The sequence below is a fragment of the Phodopus roborovskii genome, unplaced genomic scaffold (genome assembly GCF_943737965.1).
Source record: "Phodopus roborovskii unplaced genomic scaffold, PHOROB, whole genome shotgun sequence".
Lineage (NCBI taxonomy): Eukaryota > Metazoa > Chordata > Mammalia > Rodentia > Cricetidae > Phodopus > Phodopus roborovskii.
In genome coordinates this window covers 20,907,008-20,928,227 of record NW_026126469.1, presented here as the reverse complement: position 1 = coordinate 20,928,227, position 21,220 = coordinate 20,907,008, and the positions used below count along the sequence as shown (strand labels likewise).

The 21,220-nt window shown below is 41.0% G+C and overlaps 2 protein-coding genes across 3 annotated transcripts in view; one reads left to right on the top strand and one right to left on the bottom strand.

Annotated features, from left to right (window-relative positions):
* Parp9 (poly(ADP-ribose) polymerase family member 9) overlaps nt 1-20,222 on the bottom strand; it is a 39,498-nt gene extending 19,276 nt beyond the window's left edge. Inside the window, exons 1-6 of the mRNA XM_051191402.1 lie at nt 20,163-20,222; nt 18,729-18,854; nt 17,454-17,556; nt 15,776-15,809; nt 12,952-13,805; nt 8,480-8,692 (exon numbers count right to left, since the gene is read on the bottom strand). Of these exons, the coding sequence (XP_051047359.1) occupies nt 8,480-8,692; nt 12,952-13,805; nt 15,776-15,809; nt 17,454-17,468 (1,116 nt within the window). The 5' untranslated portion in view covers nt 17,469-17,556; nt 18,729-18,854; nt 20,163-20,222. The remainder of the gene's footprint in view (nt 1-8,479; nt 8,693-12,951; nt 13,806-15,775; nt 15,810-17,453; nt 17,557-18,728; nt 18,855-20,162) is intronic.
* A 122-nt stretch (nt 20,223-20,344) lies between these two features.
* Nucleotides 20,345-21,220, top strand: part of Dtx3l (deltex E3 ubiquitin ligase 3L) — a 795,722-nt gene continuing 794,846 nt past the window's right edge. For both annotated transcript variants that reach the window (XR_007834951.1, XM_051191403.1), the window contains exon 1: nt 20,345-20,528. Coding sequence is in view for 1 of the 2 variants with exons in the window: in XM_051191403.1 (XP_051047360.1) it covers nt 20,345-20,528 (184 nt within the window). In the remaining variant the exon portion in view is untranslated. The remainder of the gene's footprint in view (nt 20,529-21,220) is intronic.

Below are 21,220 nucleotides of genomic sequence, written 5' to 3'. Positions count from 1 at the left end.
AGTCTTTACTGTTCTGCCAGTAAAGAGTAGTCAGTCCCACACTTCACCATCATCTGAATCATCATCAGCAGATTTGATGAGACAATCAAGAATCCTTAAAGGGTAGAATTAGTTAAAAGAGAGGATTTTTTTTCCCACATTAAAAAATGGGAAACATTCTGGGCAGTGGTGGGGTCCAGCACTGGGGGGGGGGGCAGAGGCAGGCCCCCACGTCAAATTCGGTTCAGTTGTTTCCTATCATTGCTGAAGAAACTCCTTGCCAGATCAATTAAAGAACCTAATGCCTATTATATATATATATATATATATATATATATATATATATATATATAAAACTATACTGTTCTATAGAAGAGAGAACAAAAAATTCAGGAGAAACCATAAAGCAAGTATTTTGGCTAGCTTCTATAAGTGAACAAAGACCAAAATTAAAAACATGAAAAAAATGACATTGTCATTGAAGGTCTAGAAGACAGCAGTGTAGATATAACAATACTTGCACCAGAATCTTGGCATCCAAATTGGCTTCTTCAGGAAGTAAATGTTCAGCTTTTAGGGATTTGAATGTTATCTTAGGTAAAACAGCATGAGATAGGTCAAATATATAGAGTCAGAAGGACAGAGAGGAAAATTAAAGCCATATATGGCTAACATAACAATGAATTTATGGGACCATGGTTTGTTGCAAAAATGGAATACCCAGATTAACATTCCTCCAATCTCAGAAACAAGCCGTAAATTAATATAAAAATCTTAGAATGTATTAGAAAGAACAATCACTGACCATTCAGGTTGTATGAGAACAGGGCACAACAGCTGCTGATCTTCCAAAGGTATCAACAGTTCTACCTTTAAAATGGTTGGCAGACAAACCTGTATGGGTTGTGCCTTTAATTTCAAAGAAACTGCAGGTCTTAGAATAGCTGGCAGAGGAGCAACCAAACGCTCAGCATAATGAAGAATCAACCAGATATTGGAATTCTGCTGTATTTGTTATTAAAAAGAAATCTGAGAAATGGAGAATGCTAACAGATCTATGACTGGTTAAGATGATTCACCCAATGGGATCTCTACAGTCTAGAATTCCTTTGCCTTCTCTATTACCTAAAGGATGGCTTCTTATAGTTACTGATTTAAATAATTGATTCTTCACTATACCTTTACAAGAAAAAGACAGAGAAAAATTTGCCTTCACAGTGCCTACTTATACTAATTCTCAGACTGTTAGGAGATATCAATGGAAGATTTCTCCCACAGAATATTTTGTACAATAGCCATAATCAATTTCCTCAATCTACATTTTATCATTACATGTATGACATCTTACTAGCTGATTTAAATGCAGATAGTTTAGAAAAAAAAAACAATGTTTGAAGAATTAAAGAAAATTTTGCCTTGTTGGGGATTACAAATTGCTCTTGAAAAAAATACAAAGAGGAGATTCTATTACTTATGATATAAAATAAGTCTACAGAAAACTAGGCCCCAAAAGTGCAGATTAGGACAGATTGATTTCAGGACCTTTAATGACATTCAAAGATTGCCAAGAGACATTTCCTATCTACAGCTGTCTATCGGGGTACACAGAAATGAACTGAGTAATTTGTTCAAACCTTAGACAGTGACAAGGACTTACATAGTCCAAGAGAATTATCAGCTAAAGCTGACAGAGAATTAGCTTTGGTGGAATAGAAATTCAGGATGTGCATGTAGATGGTTTGGATCCAGAGCTTGATGGCATTCTGGTTATTGCACCCTCTACCCTTCTATACATTCTCCACAGGAATATTAATGCAGAGGGAAGATATAATCTTAGAATGTATAGTTTTACCACATAAACAGAGTAAAAAATTAAAAACGTCTGTGGAAAAGATTTCTGAGTTGATTCTAGAAGGAATATTGAGACTTTGTCAATTAGTAGGAATAGACCTAGCAAAAAAGTGTAATACCTTTTATTAATGCTGAAATTGGCTTATTATGGGTAGAAAATGAACATTAGCAAAGAGCTTGTAGTAATTTTTTTGGGGGGGGGATTAACAACAACTATCCCAAAAGCAAGATAATTGAAATTATAAAGAGAACTAAGTAGATTCTTCCTCATTTTGTATGGGGAATACCAATTTCTGGAGCCCCTATATTTTATACAAACAAATGAGGAAAGGCAGGATATAAATCAGGAAATTCAAGTAAAGTGGCTGAAAGCCCTTATGATTCTTTCCAAAAGTCAGAATTATATGCTAATCTAATGGTATTGGCGGCTTTTTGTTTTGTTTTGTTTGTTTTTTCGAGACAGGGTTTCTCTGTGTAGCTTTGGAGATCAGGCTGGCCTTGAACTCACAGAGATCTGCCTGCCTCTGGCCTCAAACTCACAGAGATCTTCCTGCCTCCGCCTCCCGAATGTTGGGACTAAAGGCATGCACCACCACCACCCAGCTGTCATTAATGGATTTTACAGAACCTCTTAACATAGTTACTGACTCAGTATACAGAAAGAGTTGTTTTACACATTGAAACTGTTGAATTTATTCTTGATGAGTCAGAATTGAATTTATTATTTATTCAGTTACAAGAAATAATCAAGGATAGGGATCATTCCACATGTATATAACACACATCTGATCCCATATGGGCCTGCCAGGCCCGTTAGCACAAGATAATGGTGAAATTGATCAACTATTGATAGGAAATGTGCTGGAGGCCTCAGCGTTTAGTAAAAAACCACAATGTCAATAGCAAGGGTTTGGAGAAGGATTTTCCTATCACTTGGCAACAAGCCCAGGAAATGGTAAGTGAATGTCCTACTTGTTCTTTATACAACCAAACTCACCACCTGCAGGAAGTAACCCAAAGGGTACTCAAAGGAATGAAATCTGGCAGATGGATGTGTTTCACTTTGTAGATTTTGGAAAATTAAAATATGTACACTACATCACTGATACCTATTCAGGATTTCTTTGGGCAGCTAGCTGCTTTGAGTTCTGAAAAGGCTGATTCTGTAATCTCACATTTGTTAGAAGTTATGGCCATCAATGGAATACCTGTACAAATTAAGACTGACAATGCTCCAGCATATGCCTCTAGTAAAATGAAACAGTTTTTTTGCTTATTATAATGTAAAGAATATTACAAGTACACCATATAATCCTACAGTGTAAGCAGTTATGAAAAGGTCAAATTGAACTCTAAAGTTCAATGCTAAACAATCAGAAAAGGATCATTAAGATCCCCCCCAAATGGATTGCATAATGCTTTATTAACTTTGAATTTTCTGAATTATAATGGAAAAGGAAGGTCAGCTGCAGAGAGAACAGAAAAAAATACAGAATTAAATCAGCCTGTATACTGATGGGGATGTCCTTCTGTATATGTTTCTCTTATTGGTTGGTGAATAAAACACTGATTGGCCAGTAGCCAGGCAAGAAGTATAGGCAGGGCTACCAGATAAGGAGAATTCTAAGGAGAGGACACAGAGAGTGAGTCCAGGGAGACATCATGTAGTTACTGAAGGAACAAGAAGCCAAAACCCTAAAGGGTGGCAAGCCTAGGTGGAACAGAACCTCCTTCAACAGTATACTTTAAAGATGTGTTTGTAGTGAGATAGTCCTTCTGTGGCACTGACCACGCCCTTTGGGGGGTGGAGCGATGGGTGGAAGTGACCTGTGGAAGGAAGTCGGGGGGAGAGCCAGGAAAAGCTCTCTTGCCAGGAAAAGCTCTCTTGCTGGCGTGACTCAGACAGGAGAGGATTGGGTTGAATTTCCTGGTGTTCATCTGTCTAGGTTGTAAGTTATTTCTCCCTGAATAAACATCTATTCGGCCTATTTGTTTATCCTGATCCTTATTTAACCGGATATCTGGTGTCAGAAGTGGGATTTCTTACTAGCCACGTGGGCGCCATCTGTAAGAAGTATGGGTTTTTCCGCCCGCCGCCAGTCTTGTCCTGCCGCCACACCAGCCCCAAATAATACACAGAGACTCTGTATTTGATATTATGCTGTTGGCCAGGTGCTAGTTTCTTATCGGCTAGCTCTGTCTTAATTATTAACCCATTTCTATGTGTTCACAACAGAATGGAAACCAGGACAAGTGTTACATTGGAGAAAGGGTTTTGGTTTTATTTCCACAGGAAAAGAAAAGCTATGGGTAACATCAAAATTGATAAAAGTTCTATTTGAACAAGAGACCTCTTAATTAGAAGAGATGATAGTTCATCCAACAGTTTGGCTGTTCAATCTAAACTATCTTTAAGATTAATAAATGCTTTGCATTTAATCAAAATCCCCAAAGGGGAACCCCCAAAGATTAGGATTGGGAAAGAGTTCTTTGTTGTTGTTTTGTGTTTTTAGGAGAATGAAGGCATCCAGCTAAGGAATCTAAAGACAACCGGACAAATGAGAATTGTGAAGAAAAAGGACTAATCATTCAGGAAAAAAAAGTCCCAAGAAAAAGTAAATTGGCCTGCTGGTATATCACATCTGCAAGGGGGTATATCACATCTCCAACAGGATAAAATTTCATAAATCTTCATAAATGTCTGTATTTGCTGTTCTCTACAAACATATAATAAAAAATGGTCTTTTTTTGTAGTCTCAGTCCAATTAAAAATTAAAGCTAGCTTTTGAGTTGGATCGTGGCTCCCTCCTTCTCTAAACCCAGTATGCTTGTTAAAATTAAAATCCAAAATCTCCATGTCAGAATAGCCACCTGAGATCAGATAGAAAAGCCAAATTTAGGGACTATTCTATTACTACTAACTCATGATCTTTGGTTTTATTTTGATTCTTGAACTCTTTTTCTTAAGGTACAAGTATTATCTTAAAAATTGTAAGATCAATATATATGTATTTTAAACTCTTTGCTATGATATTAGTGGTCATATATACTACTAACTAATTCTAGAAAAAGGCTTCATCTAGTTTTCTGTGCATAATTTCAGGTTTGCATCTCTATCAGGTAAGTATGAATTAAGTTTCTGTACTCTGAATGTACATAACAAATATTGATCCTTTAACTTCTTTGAGATCTGCTGCATATGACATTTAAAATGTTTAAATTTTCTGCAGTAAACCATGACCTTGCCTAACAGCAACCTTTGAAGTCTCCAAAATGGGGGGTGGCCCCATAACAATAATTCATCAGGACTGACAATGCCACTATGCTGACAAACACCTTCTAAAGAGCAGCTTTGAACTACAAATTGCTCTGGACAGTTTTGAGGTGGCTAGCTGAGATATTCCAGCCTCACAGACTACTACTCTAGCCAAGACTTGAGACAAGCCCTGCACTTTCCCATTACACAGAGACCAGACAATAAATGATAGAGCTACCTCTCCCAAGACTTGACAATTAACCCAAATTGTTCTTTTTAGGATTCCCTAAAGATGGTGTCACCCCCCCAGAAAGCAGGAAGTAAATTTAAGAACATGACACCCACATTTCCAAGAGGAGGAATGGGTCATTTTTGGTCTTTCTATGTATGGTCTTTCTATGTATGGATATTTGTCAATGTTTAGGGTGGTTAGTTGCAAGTTAAAAAAAAGAAAAAGAAAAACTGAACAAAGATCAGATTCAGGGTTCTTGTGTTAAAAAAAAGAAAGAAAGAAAGAAAAGGGGATATAGAAATGATAGGATAAAAGGGTAGATTATTGAATCTACTTTTAGCAAGCAACTACATGTTTTAAGTATTTTACATTATTTTACATTGAGCCAGGCATTGGTGGGGCACGTCTTTAATCCCAGCACTCAGGAGGCAGAAGCAGGCAGATCTCTGTGAGTCTGAGGCCAGCCTGGTCTACAGAGCTAGATCCAGAAGTGGCTCCAAAGCCACAGAGAAACCCTGTCTCAAAAAAGCAAAAACAAAAAATTTTTACATTGATATGAATCTTTGTATATTGATACAAATTTAAGATTATTTTTGTTAGCATGTACTGTACATACATTTCTAATCTTGTTCAAGGTATTGTACCTATGCAAATTTGTCATCCTTGAAAGTTATTATTACAAATTATTTAGGATAATAAAGAAATATAAGTTAATACCTAGTCACTTATTACAATGGAATTTGTAGTCATATTAGTAAGTTTTCAAGGTTAAACAGAGATTTCCTTTAGATAGGTCATCTTCAAACACTTCAGATATCTACACAATATGCCACTTTGGTTTTGATTTTTCGAGACAGGGTTTCTCTGTATTGTTTTGGAACCTGTCCTGGAACTAGCTCTGCAGACCAGGCTGGCCTCAAACTCACAGAGATCTGCCTGCCTCTGCCTCCTGAGTGCTGGGATTAAAGGTGTGTACCATCAACGCCTGGGTCAGAATATGGCATTTAAGATGCTTTAATAACTTAGTGTGGATATATTTTGTTAATGATCTAACAAATAAAGTACAAAGCTAGACACACTAGTCAGCCATAGTGTCCAAGGAGTGGTGGTAAACACCTTTAATCTCAACAGCCACACTAGTTAGCCATAGAAGCCATGCACTGGTGGTACACACCTTTAAAATCAGCACTAGAAAGGAATATAAGTGAGGAGAAGACAGGAATCGGTCTGCAATCAAGCTGAGGTCGGTTTGCTGCTTTGCTTTTCTGACCTTCAGCTTGAACCCCAACATCTGTCTCTGGGTTTTTGCTACAACATGTTTTTTGTTTTGTTTTGTTTTTTGTTTTTGTTTTTTAATGACAGTGAGACATGTCTGCTACTGGCAGCACCAATCTACTTCAGAGAAGATGATGGACATTGAAGAAACTCCTTATAGAGTTAACTTTCTTTGTGGCAAAAGTTAGCCACTTGGGCAAGAATATGCCCTTTTCTAGACTGCTGGCAGAATGCTGTCTAAATGGGACAAGCAGGACACAAAAGGACTGCCGAACTTTGCCAAGACAAATTAGGACAGCCTTTTAGAAAACACTGCTTCACATATAAGTCTGTCAGTTATTCCAGGCCTGTAGGCCCAAGATAGGTGCCCCAACATTGCAAATGAACCTTGGGTGACTGTCCAGGAAGCCAGCTGTTTATGATATGTCTCACATTTTTTGGAAGTTGCTTGCTCACACTTCCTGCTTACTTGGTTAATATTACTTCCTTCTCAGGTCTCTGATAGAGTTGAAGACTTTATTGCTGTAGTTTTCCTTGTTACTAGATTCAGAAAAGAAATTCCTAAAGAGGCATAAAATGTCTAAGGTTAAGAGACATGAAAAGATAATTTTGGTAATGCAAGTTAGAATAGAAAGTGAATTAGGGACAACCCTTTGAATTTACCAAGATAGGATAGATATGGAGTATTTTCTCTGAATTTGTCAATTGTTACTGGACGAGACATTGTTGATGTATTTATTGCCTGTATATATTGTATTTAGGTTTTTATATTAGTTATAACCTTCTTTTTATTTTAGAAAAATAAGGGTGGGAATATATTTTGTTTGTGCTCTACCAAATAAAGCTTGCCTGGAGATCAGAGTGATGAGCTAGCTACTAATTAATCATAGAAGCCAGGCAGTGGTGGCACATACCTTTAACCCAAGAACTTGGAATCTCATGCCTTTGATCCCCATACTTGGGAGGCACACACCTTTAATCCTAGCACTGCGAGGGGAGGTGGAGATAGGGAGTGATATGGATGAGCAGAGAGAGGAATATAAGGAGGGAGGAAACAGGCTCTCACTCCTTTCAGGGTGAGTTAAGAGGTAGCTGTGGCTCCTTTATCTTTTCTCTCAGGATTTACCCTGATATCTGGCTCTGGGTTTTTATTATTAAGACCAATTAGGATTCCCACTATAGATGCAGGAGGATTAGTTTTAGAATAGCCTGAACTACACACTTCCAGGCTAACCTTGGCTATACATTGAGACTGCGTCTCAAAAACAAAACAGTAAGTTTGGTGATGGCACACAACTTTAATCCCAGCTTTTGGGAGGCAGAGACAGGTACTGAACTCTATGAGTTCAGCTATGTAAAGAAAGACACTATCTCAACAACAACAACAAAAGATAACCAAAGAGCACATGGAACTAAAATTCTCTCTACATCTGAAGGGAGTCCCTCTAGTCCCTAGTTTTTGTCTTATGGGAGGAGTTTGCCGAGAGTCAATGTCCATTATAGGCACAATTGGGATACACCAGGTAATGGATTTGACTGGAATGGTATGGGATCCAATTCCTGCTGAAATTTAGCCTGTGAAAGAAGTATGGAAAGGCTGAATCCCACCTCACTATAGAAAGAGCAGGCCATTGAGTTCTGGCATACAGATGGAAGGGTTCTATTGTTTCAGTGTCCATGTGCAGTGTGTACACTCAGACATTTCAAATCAGACTTAAGAGAACTTGGAGCAACCACACTTGCTCAGCCTTTCAGTCAGGCAGAGGTGTGTTTCCTGACAGGGGGTTACCATCTGACAATATTTTATACACACAATGAAACAATGGAAACTTAACAGACTGCTTACACAGTGCGTGTATACAAACATAAATTGATCTGGAACTTACCTGGTGTTTTTTTTCAAGTTCCCATGCCATATGGAACACATACTGACAGGACAATTTAAATCCTTTTGTGACCAGTACCATCTTGCAATCTGAAGACAGCTTAACCTTGTCAAGTTCCCTTTCCATTTCAAATCCTGCTTTTTTAAGAATTGATTGTGACACAGGTCCACTTTTAAGGTCATATTTGTATCCAGAATTAACAATAACATCTGTCTGAAAAGGGAAGAAAACACAGGATTCAGTGTTAAATCTCTCCTCTTTAAATGACTAATTTGTACATTGGTGGCACATGCCTTTAATCCCAGCACTTGGGAGGCAGAGGCAGGTGAATTTCTGTGAGTTTCAGGCCAGCCTGGTCTACAGAGCTAGTTCCAGGACAGGCTCCAAAACAATACATAGAAACCCTGTGTCAAAAAGCCAAAACAAAAAAAATATTTTTTTAATGTCCCACATCCACAAAAATTGATTTCCCAATAGAGACTGATGTTTCTAGAGAATTCATTTCATTACTAGGAAGCTGTTTTTCTATTTTGAAATTATGTACATATATGGATGATATTGTTATTGCATCCACATTTTGCTGAACTATACTTCCTTAATTTCAAGCTTCTGACCATTCCTTCTGGTGTCTTTTGTTTTAAAGACTATTTCCAAACTGGAGAGATGGTACAGTGTTAAGAGCACTTGTGGCTCTTGCAGAGGACCAGCTGGCACATGGCAGCTTGCAACTGTCAGTAACCGTCTCCTAGGGGATCCAAAGCCCTCTTCTCACCTCTGAAGTCACCAAGCATGCTTTTGGTGCCAGACACACAGGCAAAACACATATACCCATAAAATACTAAAATGAACTAAGAAAAGGTTATATTTTCAATTGTGTGTCTGTCTCTGTAAGTTTGTACACATGAGTATAGTACCTGCAGAATCACGAACAAGACATGACATTCTCTGGAGCTGGAGTCAGAGAGAGCTGTGAGCTGCCTGATTTGGGTGTGGGGACAGAACTAAGATCCTCTCCTAGATATCTTTTAACAGCTGAGCCTTCTCCCAGCCTCCTTGGTTGCCTGGTTGTTTTAGTTTTAAGGACAGGGTCTCACCATGCAACCCTGGCTGGCCTGTGACTCATTGTGAAGATTAGGTTAACCTTAAGTCCACAGAGACCCATCCATCTCTACTCCTTCAGTGCTAGGTTTAACGGCATGCACACACCTTGTTTTGTTTTTGAGACAGTGTCTCCTGTAGCTTGCCTGCCCTGAGACTTCCCACATGGCTGATGAGAACCTTAAATCCCTATCCTCTTGCCCCTTCCTACCCAGGGCTGGGATTTCAACATTATGGATTCTGTTGATTGAACTCAAGGCTTTGTGCTGCTAGGCAAGTACTCTACCAACTCAACTACATCTTTTTACTTGACTACCTACTTTGTTTTTGTTTTTTGTTGTTGTTTTATTTTTATTTGGGGTTTATTTATTTATTTATTTATTGAGACCAGGCTTCACTATATATTCCAGATAAACCTAGAACCATCTCTTCATCTCTCCAGTGCTAAAATTTGTGTTGTTTACCCCAGTGCTAAGGATTGAACCCAGGACCCTGCATATGCAAAGCAAGCATTCTATCACTGAGCCAAATCCCTAGCCCATGGTGTTTTTTGAGAAAAATCCTTACAGGTTTCCTTCTCTGCCTTACCTCCATCACTTCCTGCTATCTCTATGTAGGTCATTTTGTAACAAAGAATAAAGTTTCTTAGGAACTCTGCCATCTCACGTCTTTATGATCTCATGTACAAGGTTCATGTACAAGGTTCTAGAAGTATAAATGAGGCACGGGTTTTTAGTGAAAGGTGGCTTCTTTCTTCATCGGGTCACCAGATATCCTCATCCACCTACTCTACAGGCAACCACTTTAACCAGTACAGCAGCAGCAGCTCTCAACCTGTGGGTCAAACGACCTTTTCACAGTGTTGCTAAGACCATGGGAAAACACAGATATTTACATTATGATTCACAACAACTACAAAATTACAATTCAATGTAGCAAAAAAAAAAAAGTAATTTTATGGCCAGGGGTCACCAAACATGAGGAACTGTATTAAAGGGTTGCAGCATGAGGAAGGTTGAGAACCACTGCTCTACAAAAAGAGACTACACCAGTTATATTTTATACCACTTTATCTTGTATCTTCTAACTTTGAGAGCAGTGTTAAAAACAGTTGTGTTCTTGCAACTTCAGTGCCCAAATTCTTATCCTAACGTCTCTGGCTCCATCAAAGGAAACTCACAAGCACTTCTATGGATTTTGTTTGTTTTGAGACAGGATGTCACTAATATAGTCTTGGCTGGCCTGCAACTTGATTTGGATCAAATTCTCTGTCTCTGTTTGGGGTGTTGGGAATCCAGGCATGTGCCAAAGTGCTGTGTTTATCAGGGACCTTAATGGTTTTACCCTTCAGAAAATCTAAGGTTCCTAATGCTGCTGACAGCAAATGAATACAATAAAATTTGGCAATAATGCTTCTGTACTCTGATTTTAAATGCCTACACTAATGACTCTTCAGATGTTTCATTTCACAGTCTCTTCCGTCTTCACTCTGGTCCACTTGTAGGTCACTGACAACCTGTTAACTATAACTTGACTGTGGCCACAGGACACATCACTGATCCAAAAAAAATAAAAATAAAGCTATGGCTTTAATCTTGAGTCTATCCAAACTCTGAATCTCCCGTCTTTGGGTTCCCCTGTCTCTCTGACCATCGCTTCAGTCTCCCTGAAAGCCTTCCCTCCTGGCAGTTCACACCTGCTGTTTTTACCAGTTCAGGGATCCAATTCATGCAGAACCTACCACAGAGCACCCCAGCCTTCAGCTGATTTTAGAGGGGTGTCAGTTAGGGTTTTATGCTCTGCCCTACCAGCATCACTTTTTGGTACTTCTGTGTCTGTCTTACTCTGATTACAAATTTACATCCTTTTGGGGTTTTTTTGTTTGGTTATTTTTGTTTTTCCCCCCAGATTTTTTGAAGCAGGGTCTCATGTAGCCAAAGCTGGATTCTTCAAACTCGGGGTGCCCAGGAGGAACCTGAGTCCTTGATCATTGGGGTTCTACTTCCCAACTACTGTGATTACAATGGTGGGCCACCAGACCCAGCCATGCCTAAATACGACTTTGTTTACTATTAATGCTGCAGAAAAGTTGAGTGGTAAGATATTTCCAAATAAATGATATCTTTTTAAGACTAAAAATAGGATAGATCTACAGAGACGACTCAGTGAAGTGCTTCCAGAAACTCTGTAAAAAAGGCCAGGTGTGGTAATGAGCACTCATAATCCCAGCAAGCCAGAGAAAGCCAAGATAAGAGGTTCCCTGGGGCTAGCTGGCCAGTTAGCACATTCCACTTGACAAGTTCCAGACCAACAAGAAACTGCCTCAGAAAAGAAGCATAAACATTACTTTAGGAAGACAGCCAAGGCTGACATTTGGCTCCTACATACACAGCTAAGCACAGGTGTGCAAACCCACCCACAAACATGCACAGACACACACAAACCTACACCTATCAACACACACACACTAAATCCATTCACTTACTAAATATTGTGTATAAATGTTTGTTTTCATTTAATTGGACTTTGTTATATAAAATAAAATAAAATAATAAAAAAAATTCATTCACTCATTCATTCATTTTAGTGTTCAGGTGGGGAAAAGTAGCTTTAATTTCAGTACTCAGGAGGCAGAGGCAGGTAGAACTCTTGAGTTCAAAACTAGCCTGGTTTACAGAGTGAGTTCCAGGACAGCCAAGGCTCTATAGAAAAGTAAGATAAACATTTAGTGCTTGAGGCTGAGCCAAGAGGAACATGCTTCAAACCCTTGCTTCAAAAACAACAAAGAAATATGAGGAAGTTTAAGTTCTTTGGGATCAAAGAGTATTCTAACTCCTTATGGTTCCTAAGCATCATAGCCTAAGAATTTTAGCTCCCATATTAACCATGTCCACACACAATTGGAAACATTTCTTGGGTGCTGATTCCAGCTTTCAGATGTCAAGTGCTGTCATTATGTTTTACAGAGGAAGGACTGAAGATAGGAAGAAAGAAAGTAGTTAAGAACTAACCAAGGGAGTCTCCAATCCAGATGGCTTAACCCCAACATCAACATTCTTAACCCCAAAAAGATACATTCTATGGTTTTCCACTTTAAACATCTTCATAACTGACAATAAATTTGGGGCTAGAGAGATGGCTTAGCAGTTAAGAGCACTGGCTGCTCTTCCAGAGAACCTGAGTTTGGTTCCCAGCAATAACCACCTATAGTGGGATATGGTACCCTCTTCTGGTATGCAGGCATACATGTTGACAGAGCATTCATTCATACATAAAATAAATAAGTAGATAAATGTTTACATTAACTAATTAATTGGAAACAATTAATTCCAGGATTCCCCTCTGTCAGTGCCAGAGCATAAAAACAGACTTACTGTTTGCAGTTCAATACAGCCTTGGACAATCTGGAGAGTCAAGCCCTGGCCAATTTGAAGCATCACAATGGAAGAAGGGATAGTTCCTGCATTCTCCCAGGGGCTCAGATGAGCCAACTTCCTCTGGACATTTTCTGCTGCATACTTAAAGGATGCAACAGTGCGGTCCTCATTGCTCACCAGATGAATCTCTTTCAAATTACCTGTCGGCTGCTTCTTTTGGAAATAAAGCAAGATAGTTTCTAAAATTGTGTCTGTGCACAAATCCAGAGGAAACTGAAAAATTCCAGAGCTCAGGGCTGGAATTGCTACAGTCTCAATGTGTGTATTTTGTATGCAGACATAGTTTAGGATATTCTTAATGGCAATTCTCAGAAGTTCAACATCTGTCTGCCTGCCTGTCCACCGAGGCCCAACAGCATGGATAATCCAATTGCAAGGAAGCCTCCCTGCTTTTGTCACAGTTATTTCACCAGTTGGAATTTTCCCATACATAGCAATTAATCTTCTGCTTTCTTCTTGGATTTCAGGGCCACCAGCTTTCACCAGGCTCCCAGCCAAGCCACCTCCATGCAAAAGTTCTTCATTGGCTGCATTCACCACAGCATCAACAACATGTCTGGTGAGGTCATCCTTCCAGACAGACAACTCTATTTCCGGGGTCAGCCTCTTTCTGAAGACCTGCTGAGCAGCAGCGCTGTTTCCTGCTACAGTTGGACAGCTCAGGATAGAGATGCACCCAAACTTATCCTTGAGGACTTCACACAGCTGACCCTCTATGCTTTTTAAAATTTCGAAGACATTGTATTTAATGGGAATTTGCCATCTGTTGTGTTCTACAGGAGAACTGTTGGCTGGAAAAGGAGAAGAGACAAAATAAGAAAGCAATGAAGAACAGTTCCTTGGAAAAGGACATGATTCCTTTCCACACTACAGGATTGAGTTTCTTACTCCTAAAGAGAGATGACCTTCCACTCCCCTCTTACAGACTCGGCTTTTCACCCACACATGGAGTTAGGCCAAGGATATGTATCTAAGGGTCTTCGATGACAAGTCATTTGAAAAGGTTTCAGTCTTGTGTGTGGCATTTAGTTAGCACTCTTTGAGGATTCAGGCATTATGCTGGCCTGCCCCTGTCACCTGGCAGAATGTACTCAGGCAGTACCATGGTCAGCCCGGGGTTCCATGGGTACTACTCTGTATGCAGGTGCAAAGGACCCCTTTAAAAGACAGACCCTGCCCACTTTACCCTCAGTTTTTATCTTTTCTGTTCTTTTCCAGCCCTCTTCCTGTTCTCTCTTCCCATGGTTCCCCTGGGCCAGACAGGACTTTTCCTGTCTCCCTCTTCTGTCCTCTCTCTCTTGTCTCTGTGTCTCTTACCTCTTTTCTTTTCCTTCCCCCACCCCCTTTCTAATAAACCTTGTCACTTGAACTCTGTCTGCCTGGCATGCTTGTCCCTTGCCATGGTTCCCCTAACATTCCCTAAGTGAGAAAACCTTGTACCAGAGGTAAAAATGTCTTGAATGTATGTGAAATTTGTAAGTTTGGGAAGACTCATGCACACACATGCTAAAATGACTTAATTGTGAATCTAAAATATAGGGAAGCTGTATTCATTCATACCTTCGTGTGTGTGTGTGTGTGTGTGTGTGTGTGTGTGTGTGTGTGTGTGCGTGTGTGAATTTACATTTGCTTAGAAGAAAGTCCTGAGGTTAGACTTTAAAATGTAAGTTGTTTAAAATGCCAGGGGTTCTTGTTAAGGAGAAAAGATAAGAAACTAGGACAGGAAACCAAAAACAAAAAAGGGATAATGTGTGTGGTAGTTAGCAAATGAAGCTTAACCCTACTAGAGCGCAGAGTAGATCAGGTAACTCAGAGTTACAGCCCTAGAGTGGTCATCCAGAAGCCATGTATCTAGTAAAGTAGCTTCTTCCCTTCTAAAATTCTTTTTTAAAAAATTCTTAATTCCTTTACCATATTGTGCTGCCAAATAAACAGAAAGCCCTTTGTTAGGGACAGACCACAGGACAGACAGGCATCAGATACACACAAGAGTCAGACTACAGACCACAAACTTCAGAAAGATGAAGAACAGGAAAAGTGGAGAGTGTAATTCTGGGCTTGCTCTTGGTCTACACTACCCCAAGGGCAAGTGTCTATTCCTCAGTGAGTTGTCACCAACACAGCCTCTGTGTCCGAGACAGGAAAGAGTGCCAGTGAACCGGGCTCATTTCAGAGACATTAAAATACAAGGAAATGTGCCTCCTAAAAGAGATTAAATGTGGTAATTTACTCCATTTCTGGTCTGCACCACCAAGAAAGACCTCTGGTGACCTCTCTTATCTGAAAGAAGCCACATCTAAGCAGTTGATTTCAAGTGGCCAGAGCACTCATGGGAAACCTCAGGAGGGCCACTCCTAGAATTATTAGGTAGGTTGACTCTTTCAGCTTCTGGCCACCCTTTCTATCCATTCTGTCTGTCAGGCTATGGCAGAAGCATCTCACAGGAAGGAGAGTATGATGTGAACCTTTGATCTCAGCACTCAGAGTCAAAGGCAGGCAGATCGGAGTTCCAGCCAGCCAGATCAAACAAACAAAAGGGAAGAGTCTAACATATGCCGACAGGGAAAAGACAGTGGGGATCTTCAGAGGACATGTCTTCAGCTGTCTCAGTGCCTCTGAAACAGGTGCTGGCATCTCCACAGAGCCTGCAGTCAGCCACCTGAGCCCCTGAGGGGAGACAGTCTCCTGCCATGTGCCTTCTTCAGCTTGAGGGAAGAGCTAAGCAAAGCCATTTTTAAACAAGAGGGAGAGGCGATCATACCTGGTCTTTCTGTGTAAGCTGCTCTTCCAGAACCCTGTGAAAAAAAAAAAAAAAAGACAATGGCTCCTTTAAAAGCTTGGAGCTGCAAAAGCGGAGATGATGGACAGGAACACAGTCTAGTAAGAGAAAGCAATGCTCAGAGCACGGGTTTTCGGATGGGGGTTTAGGGAGGAAATGTTCTGGTTGTCCTTTGTGTAGATTCATTACTCGGTTGATTTTTTTTTTTTTTTTTTTTGTTTTGTTTTTAACCAATGTGCCTAAAACACTGAAAATACTAAAAGCTGCATCAAGTACTGATCCTATTTGTCTTCGAGATCAATGTACTTTTTGTCTGTTCATCTCACAGTATGCCCAGCCAGTCTGGCCTTGAACTCACTATATTGCTCAGGCTAGCCTTGAACTTCCAGAAGTCGTCATACCACAGCCTCCCCAGTTTTGAGGTCATAGGTGTGTACTACCGTGCTCAGCTGATATACTTTGAATTCAGAATAAGACAAAAGGCTGGAGGTTAACACCTGAAAAGGCACAAAGGCCTCAACCAGAATGAGCCAAAGAGCTCAGACATACTCCAATTTCCAGAGTCTTGTGGGGTTTCCCTGGCCAGGAAGAAAGCACGAGGGGCTGCACCTCCTCACTACTGTAGGGTCCACTTCCATTTGCTATTCCATGACACAAACATTAATTTTCAGGTCTACTCCACAAGGTGCCTTTCTCTATTCCCGGTTTCATTCCTTGAGCACTCCTTACCCATCCTGAAAGAACTGCTGAGAGAGTGAAGGAAATCCACATCACATGGAGATGACCCAGGCTGGGTCTCATGCAGCCCAGTCTGGCCTTAAACTTGCTAGGAACTACCATGCCCAATTTATGTGATCCTGGAAAGTGAACCCAGGGCCATATGCATGTACAAAAGCTCTCTATCGTCTGTGTTACATTCCTGGTCCCGGAGATGATGTTTTTAAAAAGTTGACTCTGCTAAGAGATTAGTATATTATTGTTTATGTTTTGAACGTAGACAGGGTACCTCAGGCTTGCCTGAAACCCTCGGTGATTCTTCTGCCTCAATTTACTGAGTACTGGAATCATAGGTGTGTGTCACCATACTGAACTATATTAGCATATTCTTGATGTTCCATTTCTCACACAGTACTACAAAGAAATTCTTAAAAAATTAATTTAACTTTATATGTATGGAGTTTTGCCTGAATGTATGTCTGTGCATCACATGTATGTCACAGGGGCCAAAAGGGGGCACTGTATCCCCTGGAACTAGAGTCACAGACAATGAGTCACCATGTGAATGTTAGGAATTGAACCTGGGTTCTCTGGAAGAGCAGCCAGTGCTCTTAGCCACTAATCGAAAAATCTATGTGAGTTTGTGCACACCACATGCATTAGGAGGCAACAAAGACAGGAAGAGGGCATCAGATCCCCTGGAACAGGAGTTATAGGCAAGACTGTGAGCCACAGTGTCAGTGATAGGAACCAAACAGGTCCTCTACAAGAGCAGTATACACTCTTAACCACTGAGTCATCTGTACAGCCCCTAGTTGGGTTAATAAAACCATAAGGATGTTAGTTGTAGCTGAAGATCCCAGATTTCTTACTGTTATGGGGAGAACCTTCATATATGATTCATATAATGAACTGCATGACAAAAAGGTAGTTATGTTTTTACCATGTAAAAGGCCATCCTTCAGGTCCCACGTGGGTCTTTAGTCCTTTATACTATTTTGTGTTTCCAAGTATAGTCTGTCGATCCTGGAGATGGTGGTCTATTTCTGGGATCAAACAAAAAGAATACAGTGAGCACTGACCAAAAGGGACGGCATTTTGGGGTTGTTATTGTTTTTAAGATAGGGTCTCTTCATGTTACTTTGGCTGGTCTGGAACTTGCTATGTCGATGAGGCTGGCTTCCAATTCAGGTATTTACCAGCTTTTGCCTCCCAAGTGCTGGTGTTAAAGGCTTTTAAAGCTGAAAGAATCTTGTAAAAGTATACCACCAGGCGTGATGACATACACTTTTGATCTCAAGACTTAGGAAGCAGGTCTCTGTAAGTTCCAGGCCAGCCTGGTCTACAAAATGAGTTCAAGAACATCCAGAGCTGTTACAAAGAACCCCTGTCACAAAACCACCACCAAAAACTCTCTATATACATAGGAGGCTGGGTGTGGTGGTACATGCCCTTAATGTCAGCCCTGGGAGGCAGAGACATCTGGATCTCTTGAGTTCCAGGCAAGTGTGGTTTACAGAGTTCCAAGACAGCCAAGATGACATAGGAAAACCCTATCTTGGAAAAAAGAAAAGAAAACAAAACAAAAACAAAGCCAAAGCCAGAAAAGGAAAAAAGGAATAAGAAGTAAAGAATATACCATGGGAGACCTGAAAGCAATTTTTGATTTTCCTGTCCATGGTGAGGGTGCTCATGTTATTTTGCCATTGTCACTGTCTACCTTCTGACTGAATTCTGATTGATGTCCCAATAGAAGCTGGGGGGAGGGGTGATGGACGGTTCGGGAACTGTAGGGGCTGGAACAGCAAAGTCTTTATGGACATGAGACAGTAGCCAGGCCTTGGAGTTATTAGCATATTTACAAAGTTTGACAAAGTGGTGAGACTGGACAAAGAGCAGCCTATGAGCAGTGCAGCTCCCCACAGGGCCTTCGAAGACAGAGAAAACTGTTTAAACCTGCATGGGTGTGTTCTCCTGAACCTGTGATCAACAACTCTGTCCTAAGGATATCTGCATGAAAGTCAGACTCTGGGAAAAATTATAATTTGATGATTTTAACCAGGTAGGTAAAAACTAAAGATTATGAACAGACTAGTGATTAAAACTTACAACACAGTGGTCTAAAACTGTTGCTATCAGTAAGTCTCTGGAGTGATTTATAATGTCTATGCTATAGACAAACTGTACAACATACACCTTGAGTAAATTGGATACTAACCGACTACAGGGAAAAGGTCCGCCTTGCCTCCAGAGGGCAGTGTTGTTTTCACAGCTGAAAGACTTTCAAGGTTCCTTAAAGGCTACAGCTGGGCGTCTGTTTCAGATGATGGTGCATTTGTCTGTCCTGAAGCAAGAGGCAAAAAAGCAAAAGCTTCCTTTTTCCTTGTCCTTTTATATACGATGCTACTGGGAGTTGTGGTCCAAACTGGATTGGTCTGCTCGCCCTAAATGATCCAATCAAGAAAATCCCTCACAGCCAGGCTTGCTGGCACACACTTTGGGAGTCAGAGGCAGATGAAGCTCTGTGAGTTCACAGCCAGCATGGTTTAACAAAACAAGTTCCAGGACAGCTAAGGCTGTTATACAGAGAAACATCTCGAAAAGCATAAAATAAAAAATAATAAAAAAAAAAGGAAGAGAGAAAATTGTGGTGATATTTGTTTATGATTTATTAAAGCCACTAAAGATCAAAAAAGCAAAGTAGCCAGCTGCCAGCTCTTACTTCTACCTCAGACTGAAAGGATTGATTTTGTCTCCACTAGCTCTCACCAAGCCTCGGATTGCAGCCTCTCAGCATGGCTAGAGACCCTGATCCTGTCTTAAATACCTCTGGTGAGTCCTGGAATTAAAGGTGTGAGCCCTGTTACTCTTTTAGACTGATTCAAACTCATTTAGCCCTGGGTGGCCTTGAACTCAGAGAGATCCATCTGCCTTTGTCTCCTGAGTCCTGGGATTAAAGGTGTATGCCACCACTGCCTGGCTTCTCTGGCTAACTAGCATAGCAGCTTTGCTATTTTGATCTCCAGTGCTTTAATAAATCATAAACAATAAAAAACCACAGAAAATCCCTCACAAGCACTACCTGATTCCAGATGCAATCAAATTCACAACAACGAACAAACATAATCCCCTCTGAATTTCTGTTGACACCACATATTCTCACTGACTCCCTCTCTCCACAACTCATCTCAGGCCAGTGTCTCACCTTAAGATTCTGCTTGAAACCAGCTCTTGGAGGCCTTTGGCTTTTGCTTTGTTCATAAGTACCTACTCTACCCCATTCTCTGGGGACTCTGGACAGCAAAGAGTTCTGTACTATTGGCTAATTTATGGACCCAGAGCAGAAAACTCCTAAGTGCATATCTAACAGGTCATCCAGCAGGTAAAGGCCCTCAGCTGCAAAGAAAACAGGTAATTACAACTTACATTCAGAATGGCATGTCAAGAAATATTCATCATAACCATAGTTTTGAAGAGCGAAAACATGGGGGAAACTTTTTATCTCGCTACTCTGCTACACCCTGCCTTAGGAGGCCTGGCTCTGGCATCCCGGTTCCTGCTCCTCTTCTGATCTTGCAAGAGAAGGCAACCTGCGACCCCAGACAAATTCCTTCTCCCCAATAGCCCACCGCCCAGGGTACAAACTACTCACCTGGTCAAAGCCGTAGGAGACCGCAAAGAAAGAAAGAAGGTGGCTCGGCGAGGAACAGGGAGGGACCTCCTGGGAAACGAAACTGAAACTTTGCAGCCCGGGTCTCTGGGACAGGACGCAGCTTTGCTCTGTCTTGTCTGCACACAGTCCTTGGTCCCCACGCGATCCAGACAAGGACTGCCATGGCTTCCAGTTCCTGCCCACCATCCCCGCTACTCGTGCGGCTGCCGGAGTCCATCCCACGGGGACACAGGAAGCTAGAGAAATACTTCCAGAGCCGAGCCTCGGGTGGCGGGGAGTGCACTGTCCAGCCCGTCGGCCCCAGCGCCCCTGACACCTTCGAGGTGAAGTTCCTAGACATGGAAGGTGAGCCGGGACAGGGGAAGTGGGCCAGGATCGGGTGCAGAGGCGGACCCTGCAAGTTTCTAAGCAGACGCGTTCTTGCTTCCACTGCTTGGTCCTTACTGTCTGTAGGAGCCGCTGCTGCCTACAGATTTTCTCCATCCCACAGTGGGGGATAGAGCCTAACATGCGCCAGGCTCCTGACCAGGCTTCCTAGGAATAGTTTCCATTTGCCAGCTGAGTTGCCCAATTTCCCAGAAGACCGACTTGAAAGGAGAAAAGGAAGTGTGGGGGTGGGGATTGGGGAGGAACACAGGGCCTTGTGCTAGCTAGGCAAGCGCCTCACCACAGAGCTACACCCCAAAGCGCTTTCCTGTTATAAGTAATGATTCTATTGACTTGTTTTTAAGGATTACAAAATAATATGTGACAACTTTTAAAAAATCAAAAGAAAAATTACCAGGAGATACACAATTGGAACAGTTTCGTATATTCTTTTTTGTGAATCAGCTAATGCATATACTTTCAAATCACTCTATAAACTTTTTGGGTCTTGGTTTGGCAGGGGTTTTGCCACTTAACTATACAGTATTATTCTATGTCACTGAAATGAGAGATTCCAGACCATGGCTATGTAGCCTTGGCTGGCCTTGAACTTGTGATCCCCTACCCCTATCTCTGCTGTTTAAGTGCTAGGGTTATGGGTGTATACCACA